The 11,633-nt window shown below is 45.5% G+C and overlaps 1 protein-coding gene across 1 annotated transcript; it reads left to right on the top strand.

The window, feature by feature from the left end:
- The first annotated feature begins 4,939 nt into the window (after positions 1-4,939).
- Positions 4,940-10,158, top strand: LOC138600778 (7SK snRNA methylphosphate capping enzyme-like). Its single transcript, XM_069672278.1, has 8 exons — positions 4,940-5,413; positions 6,082-6,470; positions 6,863-7,116; positions 7,296-7,593; positions 7,674-8,331; positions 8,413-8,625; positions 8,727-8,835; positions 9,723-10,158. The coding sequence occupies exons 2-8, from the start codon at positions 6,118-6,120 to the stop codon at positions 9,773-9,775; spliced, it is 1,938 nt and encodes a 645-aa protein (XP_069528379.1). The 5' UTR covers positions 4,940-5,413; positions 6,082-6,117; the 3' UTR covers positions 9,776-10,158.
- The last annotated feature ends 1,475 nt before the right edge of the window (positions 10,159-11,633 follow it).

Raw genomic sequence — 11,633 nt, 5'->3', positions numbered from 1 at the left:
TCCATAATCGTATACAGCGTTGTGTTGTTATTGGGCTTAGGTTGAATTAATGTGTTCTCTTATCAGTCCTTAGATTTCAGACACATTCATTTCATCATTTATTTTACTTAGTTAGTAAGTTTACTTTGTGTCTGTCGAATCAGTGACAGGTTAAATTAAATTAAATGTGTGTTATAAATAAAGTGTAGTTTATTGTTCTGGGAACCCTACTAATATAAGTGTACAATCTAAACTGTAAAGGACCTAACGGTGGGCCTTGGGGAACTCCAACACTAAAGTAGGTAGTTTACTGATAGCTGTTGTCCAGCAGTGTTCCCTCTGAGTCTAATTTGTGTAGAAGGAAGTTGTCTTATTTGAACAGAACAAAGAAGACATCTGGTTCATAAGAGGCCTTAGAATTATTTGTTATATGTATATATGTACACACACACACACACACACACACACACACATATATATTTATATATTATTGATTATCTTGATTGGAGGGTTGGAGTTTAATGAACTTTTACTCTCTGTAATCAGTTGTGTTTGGTTTGGCACTTTATCCTCATCAACCTGTCTGCTCTCACCTTCAACCTGAAATCAACCGTACACCTGTGAACCTGCTGCTGAGATCAGCCAATCAGAGCCTCGGCAAACAGATCAATTAAAGTGTTAATAAGACACACACACTCAGGATTAATCCCTACATGCGTGGAAAGATCTCGTCCAAACACTGAGCTGTGATGTGTCGGATGTCACACTGTTGACACCATTAAGGCCAGATTAACACAAAGCAGAACAGAGACATCAGTCCTCAGTGTGGACGTAACATCTTCATCAGCCCCCAGGAAATACTTTAAACTACTGATTAAACCAACTACTATCTCAGCTGTTAAAGAGTTTATTAATGAGTCTGCTACAAGGAAACATCTGTAGCTCTGTCCAATCACAAGCAGTCAGCTATGTAAACAGGAAGTGTCTGTAGCATCACATGCTAGCACAACCTTGCAGGTGTTTATTTTTTGGTCTGCATACATGGAGAAATCTGTTTCATGGTATTCCTACAGTGAATAATGAGACAGAAATATCTGATCATGCTAAGCTAACTGATGTTTTAAGCAAAACGTTTTGTAGTTTGAAGTCTGTTGTGTTATCTAGATGAAATGTTACTTGTTCTCGACTGATCGACTCTCAAGTTTCAGATCAGATGTCGACTGTATTCTTTATTACCTCTTTAAGTGTAAACAGCTCAGATATTAGCATGCTAATGTTAGCAGCAAGAGAATACCTGACCCTAAAATCTATACCTGAGATGTAATTTCTAGTCTCACGTCAGACAGAGTCAAAAAACTGCATTAGCTTATATTAGCTACTGTAAGTCAGCTAATGTAATCTATGTTGAGCTTACACTTTCGTTTGTAGTTACTTTTACCTACGGTCAGCTGTTGTTATTGAGCTAACATGACGTACTGGTCAGTCAAAGCTGATGTTAATCAACAAGTAGGAAGTAGCTTACTTAATAAACTTAAAAAGCGGTTATTAGCTTGATGAAAAAATGCTAGCTTATACTACTTAGAAAAGAAGGTACTGATTTTCTAACAGCTGTTAGCTACTGTTAGTTAGCTACAATAACTGCTGGTATTTAGCCTAAATGAGGCTTATGATAGCTGTATTAGGTGCTAAATAACATCCAGGTCCATTTGTTCTTGTTCATCAGCTATGACTCCTCAGCTAACAGTAGCTACATACCATTAGTGAGGCTGCTAAGGTTCGCTACTGTTAGTCAGCCTACAGTACATATTAGTTGGTTATAAGCTTGTCTAATTCAGCTAGTGGTTGCTACAGCTGAAATTAATATATTAGCAACTTATGCTGAACTGTTACTCCGCTAATGACAGTTATTAGCTCTTAGTTAAGTAAAAGATGTACGGATTGTTTTCGCTAATATTAGCTTCTGTTAGCTTTAGTTAAATTACCAAAGCTAACAGTTATCAGAAGTATCTTTCACTATTAGTCAATCAAACCTGAGTTAGTTAGCCGTTAGTTAGCGCATGCTAGCAATAGCTCAATCTGTTACACGGTGTTAGTGAGGTGTGTGTGTGTGTCTGTGTGTGTGTGTGTTACCCAGCAGGGCCTGGAACAGGTCACTCTGGAAGATGTTGAGCAGTTTTTCTGCGCGACCTTTGACCCCTTCAGCTGCACCGGCCTGACAGGCCTCCATCACCTGCAGAGCTCGCTCTGTGTCTGAGAAGAACCACACTGACTTTAATGGTCTGTACGTGTCTGTACTGGTAGTAGTAGCAGTAGTAGTAGTAGCAGGAGTAGTAGTAGTAGTCTTAGTAGCAGTAGTAGTAGTAGCAGTAGTAGCAGCAGTAGCAGTAGCAGTAGAACTAGTAGTAGTAGCAGCAGTAGTAGTAGCCGTAGCAGTAGTAGTAGTAGAAGCAGCAGTAGTAGTAGTAGCAGAAGTAGTAGCAGTAGCAGTAGTAGTAGTAGCAGTAGTAGTAGTAGGAGTAGTAGTAGCAGTAGTAGCAGTAGCAGTAGAAGTAGTACTAGTAGCAGCAGCAGTAGTAGTAGTAGTAGTAGCAGTAGCAGCAGTAGTAGTAGTAGTAGTAGCAGCAGCAGTAGTAGTAGTAGTAGTAGTAGTAGTAGTAGTAGCAGTAGTAGTAGCAGTAGTAGCAGCAGTAGTAGCAGTAGCAGTAGTAGTAGTAGTGGTAGTAGCAGCAGTAGTAGTAGTAGTAGTAGTAGTAGCAGTCTTAGTGGTAGTAGTAGTATTGATGATGAGAGTACAGGTCACATGATGTGCTTAGCGTCCTGCCTGATAAACACTCTCTGAAGTATAAACACTAAGAATAATAAAAACATGGAGCTGCTTCCTGTTTAACAGGCAGAGGTCAAAGGTCAGAGGTGACATCACACCCAGAGAAACAGAAACTGACAACTCATGATGATGAGAGGAAAGTACTGAAGAGGAGAATGAGGAGGACTGACAGTGACACAAACAAACACAATACAACAACCACACATCTCTCCACACACACACACACACACACACACACACACACACACAAACACACACAGGCAGGCAGGCAGAGTGTGTGAAACAGGTAAAGATGATAAAATGGTCTCACCTTCTCTCTTCAGCGGCATGTCGTCTCTCTGATCCACATAAATCCTCTTTAGGGATTTTACAAACACACGGGGCATGCTGGGTAATGAAGTCCTAATCCCCCACTCTCATCAGCCCACTGGCACACAGACAGATACACACTGTAGCCCCGCCCTCCCCTCAGACCAAGGGATTGGAGCATGCTGCCAGTCACAGTTTGATTGACAGCTCTGTTAGATGAAAATCAATTATGTTCATATTCTTTGATCTTAATCAGCTGATAAACATCTTTAATCATTCGTCAATCATTTTAACTCTAATGAATCATTTTTATGATAATGTGGGAACAAATGGTGCAAACAAAATAAATATAAAGGATAAATATAGAAATGTAAAGGATAAAGCAAATTAGCATTAATGCTAATTCTGTTTACATGCTGTATATTTACACTGCTGTTCATTAATGTGCTCTGTCCCTTTAAATAAACACATAAGTTAAGCAGTCAGTCATTCAGGCACATTCTACTAATAATCATGTGTTAATTTATTAAAGATGTTTCAGGTTCCACTGAGCGATCAGACTCTGATCACAGGATGTTTTTTATTTAACACACCTGTGCTTCACCTGTGGGTCCTCATGCCTGTGATCACAGCGACCTCCATGATGGACTGATGGACCATCAGTCTGTCAGCAGCTGGAGAGGGACAGGACGTAGAACCAACAGAAAGACAACACCTGAACTCACAGATGAAAAGGTTATCCTCATTCTCTCCTCCTCCTTAACCCCTCTCCCCCTTTCTCTCCCCCTCTTCCTCACCCCTGTCTGTGGTCAGACTCTAGTGCCATCTGGTGGGCGTCTGTCTGCCTGTCTGTCCAGAGTGCTGGCCTTAATGTGTCCATCTGCTCTATATTTTTGTGCACGTTCATATGAAGGTAACTTTTTTTGTATGTGAAAACTTAGTTGTCAATAAACTTGATTCTAATATAACATGTTCATGCTAGACTAGTTCAGCTGCTGTTTACAGCTCCATTTTTACAGACTTGGGGGGGTATGAAAATTGAGAAGATGTTTTATTAACAGTTGATCTGCTCCTGTAAGAACGTAAACTACACATTGTTTGTCTTGTAAAAGTGATTAATTAATAATCAGACTGTTGACAAAGTAAATCAATATACTAATAGATAAAAAAGATAAATTAACATACTAATAATATAATACATATGATATACTATTATATTATATTATAATATATTATATTATACTATATTATATTATTAATACACAATAACAAATAAAAGAGATAACCTACTTATGGTTATGGATTTGATATCAAGGTGTTTAGGAGGACAGGATCAGGACACGATCATCGGCGAGGGAGTTAGTTTGAGTGTTACCTGTAAACCAGTACTCAGAGCAGAATAGCAACAATCTTCGTGGATTGGACGGGCGAGTTAAATCTGTCTGTGGGGCTTAAAGAGGCTAAAGATCCAACGTCTCGCGTTAAAACATTATTGGACACAGCCACAGCGTGAGTTAGCACTCGTAGCCGATACATGTGTCTGACAAATCACTAAGTGTTATCTTTAAATCGTTTATTTTCAGTCGCGTTAGTCTTTTCAGCCAGGCACCGCTTAAGACACCTCTCTCCTCGGGCATTCTCCCGCCTCCCCCAACTACGACCAATGAAACCAGCGCTTACACAAAAAGGTCATCTGATTGGTCGCAGCAAGGGAGAGGCATGAGCTCAGCTCAACAAATGATTGGCGCGCTCTGTCGTCGCTCACGTGGCCCCGCGGCTGGCGTATATAAGCGAGGGCTGGCATTTAGTGCACGGTGAGAAGACACTAATAGCTAATAGCTAGTCACGGCTAAAGACACACGGCTAACATTTAAGTTAAAGTCATGAACAATCAGCCCGTACACGCTACCTGACGCGCGCACGGAGAGCTCGGAGGAGGCTTGTTTTCACGCACTGTGCGGGTTTGCAGGGATGTTTTGGTGTTTGTTTTCCTGTAGGGGGTGTGCGCTAGCTTCATGCTAGCTACTTCCTGCATGTTAGCCGGACGTGGCTAGCTTTAGAAGCTAACTGTTTACCACTTGGTTAGTTTAAATTATTCATGACGGAAATCCGTGATTGGTAGATAGAGCGCACGGGGCGGGGCTAGAGAGGGTCTGTGGACTTAGGGGAGGGAGGGGGAGTCATCCTCGACACAGACACGCAGGTCTATTTATGTGTGTGTGGATAATATTGGCAACAACACAGTGACAGGAGGAGGAGGCGTGTGCCCGACAAGCAGTAGCCTGTGAGCTGCTGGACTCGGTGAGTATGGATCATTATTGGTCAGACTGTGAACCAGTGTTTTCTGCTGCCATGACAGTGAGGCTCACGTTAAGGTTTTGAACGTGTATCTTATGTGTAAGTGAGAAACTTCAAAGTGAATGCATAAGACTGTCCTAAAACACCTCAAATATCTGTTTTCGAAGGATCCACATCTTTCAATAGTTTCCTGATCACTGAGCTAATCTGCAGAGGTCCCCTGTCAGCTGCAGACAGAGGTCCCCTGTCAGCTGCAGGCAGAGGTCCATCAGTCCATCACTCAATCCTCTGACGACTGATAATCGACTGATCGACTTTGATAATCATAGATCACTTAGTTTCCCAGTTGAGCAGGAGTGTCCTTCCCCAGCACTGTGTTTGACAGCACGCTGTGGGACTGAACTATTGATGGATTAAGGAAACACGTGTGAGACTTCCATCAACTTCCGGTCGATCAGCAAGGTGATTAATCGTTAAGGCTCTGATCACCAACTGTGATAGTGATGAGCAACAAAAAAGTCAGTCCTGCGAAAATGCTAACTAGCATTACATTAGCTTAGCAGAGTCTGTTGCATAAATACTACAGTTTATCAGATATTTTGATCTTATTAGCCGGTGAATCTGATTGGCTCTTCACTAGTCAAACTAACCCCTCCCCTTTCTCTCTCTAGATCACTGTGATTGGCTGATCAGTCTACTGGTGGAAGATGATCAGGATGTCATTGGACAACGAGTCTGTCCTCCCTCATGAGATTAGCCCCGCCTTCCCCACCACCGGTAGCCTATCAGAGCAGCTGCAGCTGGCTAAGACCCGCCCCCTCTGTCCAAAAAATGGCCTTCATCCGCCCGGCAACTGTCAGCCCGCCCTCGCCCCCAATGCCCAGCGAATCACAAAGAGGCGATACTCAATGGGCGTCGGCTTCAAGGGGCTGGCGAAGCGTCGTCGCCGTGCCAACAGTGACAGCCAATCAGAGCCTGTGCTGCCGAGTCACTTCATGTTGGGTGGGAACATCTTTGATCCGCTAAACCTCAACTCGCTATTGGACGAAGACGTCAACAAGTGAGCCGCATAACATTTCAGTGATCCATTGATCGAGTTATTTATTAAAACAGTTCATACAGAGATCTGATTTTAATCTGAAGTTTATAAGGTTAATAAACACATATTTATTAAATGAATAATTAATTTTTGAACTTGATAAGGTTAATAAAAGTTAATTGATTAATGTAATAAAGATTCAGCAGTAACAGCTCAGAGTTTTTATTTTTATAGTCATTTGGACTTTTTCCAGACACACTTTGATCCTAGTTTGTTTTGTATCAGTTTCACACACATTAATCATAATAACATAACGTAATAACGTAAAAACTAAGAAAAGTTTTTGGTGTAAATTAGACAAACTGGACTCATGAACTCCTCTACAAACATCAAACTCCTCCCCTTCTCCTCAGGGCAACCAATCAGGAGACACCACAGTACTCGCCCCTGCCACTGCGCGGCGGGGACCCTGTAGAGATCCTGGTTCCCCGTGACATCACTGACCCTCTGAACCTGAAGGGAGGGGGCATGGTAGGAAAGGAGGGGGGAGGAGTCCTGCTGTCCCCCCTGAAGACGAGGAGGAGACACAGGAACAGACACCACGGAGGGGGAGGAGGAGGGGAGGTCTTACCTGCTCGACTGTTCCCCCCCACCGCTGGACTGACAGGTGAGACAGGAACACCTGGGGCTTACTGACAAACATGGAAACACATGGACTAAAATCAGGGCTAACATTGTAGCTCAAAGCTAACGCAGTGAATCCAAGGAGACACTTTGCTGTCATAGAGGGCCTTTGTCCCCTTAATAACATGCTAAAAGTATTATACTGTTTCTGTTGAACTGCAGTCCCCCTGTTGGCCACAGAGGGCAGTGTTCCGGCATCTCCTCTCCCCTGTGAACTCAACACAGCCATCACCTGTCGAGATGATGTAGCCCCGCCCCCCATTCTCCCCAGGAGACACACCCATCCTCCACCAGGCCATGCCCAAAAAACAGCTAACCAGGGTGAAGGTCGCCAACGGAGACGCCGTCGCACCACCTCAACGAGGTCGGGAGACTGTGCCGCTAACACTGTTACCATGGCAGCCACTGCTCAGCCAACCAAATTCCAGACACCGCTGGTGGGAGGGGCTAAAGGCGGCAGGTGAGTGTTACATTTGAAGTCATTAAGAATGCTGTAATCTGATTGGCAGCTGGTCACATGACCTTTGTTCTGCCTTACAGGTGTGGAGGACTGCAGCCTGACTCTGCTCAAATACCACAGAAGAAGAAGAAGGACAAACACCGCTACCAGTACGGCAACCACAGCTGTTACTATGGCTACCATGGTTTCTACGGCGACAGGTGGGAGGGTAGGGTCGGGACGGAGGAGGACCCGCGTCTCCGTCTCCTGGAAGGTGATTGGTTCAGAGACAAGACTGTGCTGGATGTTGGCTGTGGTGTCGGTCACATGACACTTTCTGTCGCCCGGAGATTTAACCCCGCCCACATCCTGGGGGTGGAGCTAGATGAGCGATTGGTGCATGCTGCCCAGCAGAACATAAGGCACTTCCTGTCACATGACCTGGTTGTGGAGGAGAGGAGGAGGGGTGGTGTGCCCCGACTCTCTTCCTCTCCTTTAAGGACGAGGGAGGGAGGGGGAGCAGAGCGGCAGGAGGAGGAGACAAATAAAGAGGCAGAGCCGGCAGAGGAGGAGGTGATGGAGGAGCAGAAGAAGGAGGAGCAGGAAGTGGAGGAGGTGATGGGGGAGCTCCAGCAGGCTCTCTCCCTCCTCTCCTTCCCCATCTCCTTCAGGGTGAGTCGGGGTCCTCTCTCTGCTCCTCCCCTCCTCCTCCCTCCATGCTCCTCTTCGAGCTTCCCCAACAACATCACCTTCATCCAGGTGAGTCTCACTTATCTGCTCTGACATCATCACTGTGACGCCATCACCCAGCTGACATCAACACTGTGACTCCGTCCACAGGGTGACTACGTGTCAGAACGGGAGGCGTGGCCTGGGCGGGGTCAGTATGATGTCATCATGTGTCTGGGCGTGACCAAGTGGGTGCATCTGCAGTCAGGTGATGTGGGCGTGGTCAGACTGTTCAGACGAGCCTATCAGAGCCTGTCGCCGGGTGGATTATTCATCCTGGAGCCACAACCATGGAGCAGCTACAGCCGCAGCAAGAGGGCCTCGGTAACACGCTTATATATACTCTGTGCACACGTACTGACCGTGTGTACTGACACGCACCGTGTGTATCAGTACATGTTTATTAAATCTGTGTCGTTCTCCAGGAGCGGACGTTCGGTCACTTCAGGACAGTGAGGCTCAGACCTGAACAGTTCACCTGTTACCTGACTGACAGTGTGGGCTTCAGCTCCTACAGGCTGCTCACACACACAGGTACACACACACAGGTACACACACACACACATACACACACACACACACACACACACACACACACACACACACACACACACACACACACACACACACACACACACACACAGAGGTGTGCTTAGGTGTAATAAAGCCTGACACACTATGGAAGAGGTTCATGTGTTATTTCAGGGCGGGTTCACAGCAGCCTTGTTTAGTCCGATTGAACCGAACCCGGGAGCGTCTGTCCCATCGGTGCGGTTCGTTTAGGTGATGTGAACGCTGGAATGCGGACCAAACAACCGGATGGTCCGCTAGAAAAGACGGATCTCGGTCCGTTTCCAAACGAACCACGGTCCAGTTTGATTCTGGTGAGAACGTAACAGGACTTAAAGTGGGACCAAATGCAGGAAACAAACCATAACACTGTGCATTGAAGTGTTTACGGGTGCTGACGTGCAGAGACACGCAGCGAGATGAGTAGAGGACAGACGTGAGGGAGCGATGAGGTAATAGAAATATGAGCAACCAAAATATTTCACAAATGCTCGTGGACACGTACGAGAACACGGAGGTGTTCAAAGAATGGATCTGTGGAACGGTGTCGGTTAGAAGTAAAAAACTCCAACAACATTAAAGTCCGCGATCGGGTTGAGTGTGATCGATCAGTGTGCTCTATCTTTGTTTACTTCAGGTTGTTTTTCCCACCTGGAAATTCTGACCAATCAGAGAGCAGTTTCCCCGCGCATCAAAACTCATGGTCTGCTGCTAAAAGCTGTAACTATTTGGTTTTTGATCAAACAAACGACTTCAGGTGTGAATGCACCCGTAGTTGTTTGGATGAAACCTGATCTACTTACAGGTGTGTATTAATTTGTGTACGTGTGCATGTGTGTGTGTGTTTCCAGGTAACCAGCGGCCGGTCTACCTGTTCCACAAAGGCTCCGCCCAGAGGAAGTGATGTCACCAGGAAAGGATGTAGGTGCACCTGGACGTCCTCTGGTTTCCTGACTGACAGGTGGAGAGGAGGGAGCTGATTGGCGGGGTGACATACCTGTCCCAGCTGGGCGGAGTCTCTTTATATCTGACTGTGAGCTTGCGGCACCGTTTGATGACATCACAGAGGAGAATAAACCCAACTGATTGGACAGTGGGGTTTCAATGAATGATTGGCTATCACCCCGTGTGACCTCCAGTCCTGGACTCTGATTGGAGCGTGGACACTGACAGGAAGTGACACGTGTATGCAGGTCGAGTCTTTCAAAATAACATTGCATTAGTTGAGGTCAATAAAGAGAATCGATCAGCTGATTAGTGATCGATCAGCTGATCGTTGTATTTTCACATTTGCTTCTTAAAATGTCTGAAAGCTGAAAATTAAACGCAGTCTCTGACGGCTGAGGATGACTTTCGCTGTTTGAAGTCTAACACGAGTATTGTTTCTGCTCGGCTGCAGAGTTAAGTACGTCTAACGTAATGTTGTGCATCGATCGTAAGCGTAGGAGCTCCTGACAGACGACACGGTGCATGTGTAAAGTGTTAATTTGAAGGTTCGAGTCACTGCAGTATTAGTGCGTCTCTAATACGAGCAGTATTTAATGTGACTTCCTGTGCTGATCATTAACCTGTTATAAAGCAGGACCAATAAAAACACCTGTTCTTAAAACAGGAAGTTAAATGAAAACACCTGATTATAGAGTCTGACTTTAAAGAAACTTTATTGACACACTGATGTGAACATGAGCACACTGACAGAATAATACTCACACAGTTCTCAGCACGGTCTCTGTTAATAGACTCAGTTATTCAAATGTCATTAAAGAGGAAAACACAGAGACTTTCAAAGTAAAAGTTTAAATCTTCAGCAGTGATGAGTCACTTTGAGGCGTTCAGGTGCTCAGAACAATCGGAGCTTTGTGTTTGGTAATGCAGTGAAGTAAAGTGTGAAGTGCATCAAAGAGTTGTACTTCAGTCCATGAGTAGGCACACCAACGGCCACATGGAGGCGCTGTTAGCAGAGCTACACTCAAGAGATGATTAAAGAGTCAAATAAAACTACAAACACGATAAACTACAAGTTCCAGATATAAGATCAGTCGTTATATTCAGATAAATGATTGAGGCGTTAACAAGAGGGCGTGGCCTCTTTCACAGCCCCAGCTCTAGCTCCGCCTCGTTTCCATGGTGACCGTGGGGGTGGGCGTGGTCTGGTGAGTCAAAGGTCAGACCTGCTCGCTCTGTGCTGTGGTCAAACTGTCGAGGAAGCTTGTCATCGACCTCTTCTCCTCTGACCCTGCCCACCTCTACAGTGGCCCCGCCCACTTCCCCTTCAGACCTGTCTGCCTCTGTGATGGCCCCGCCTCCCTCTCCAGTGACTCCGCTCAGTCTGGCGGCAGCTTCACCTGCGGTGGGACCAGGTCCTCTGAGTCGAGGCCGAGTCAGGAGGGGGTGAAAGGTCAACAGCAGGGTCTGAGGGGCACACAGGGTTAAATTATGTCATGTTTACAAATCATAACAATTAGACATTATGACATCACTTCCTGTTTGCTTAAAGGAACATTACAATTAATGATCAAACAGGAGGTCACAGGTACCAGGTGTGAGGCATTGTGATGTCACAGGTGTGAGGCGTTGTGATGTCACAGGTGTCAGGTGTGCTCTCACCCTCTGGCGGCTCTCCTCGCTCCCTGCGCTGTCGTCTCCATTGTCTCTCTCTCCCTCTCGCTCGCCCGCTCTCTGTCCCAGTATCACCAGCTCACTGAGCCACAGACTGCTGCTGTTACTGGGAGACTCCCAGCTCTGACACACACACACGCACA

This window comes from Semicossyphus pulcher, unplaced genomic scaffold, assembly GCF_022749685.1.
Source record: "Semicossyphus pulcher isolate SPU_LCO1_2020_fin unplaced genomic scaffold, fSemPul1.0.p SCAF_21, whole genome shotgun sequence".
NCBI lineage: Eukaryota > Metazoa > Chordata > Actinopteri > Labriformes > Labridae > Semicossyphus > Semicossyphus pulcher.
Note: the sequence above shows the minus strand (reverse complement) of the source record. Positions and strands in the feature narration are given on the sequence as shown.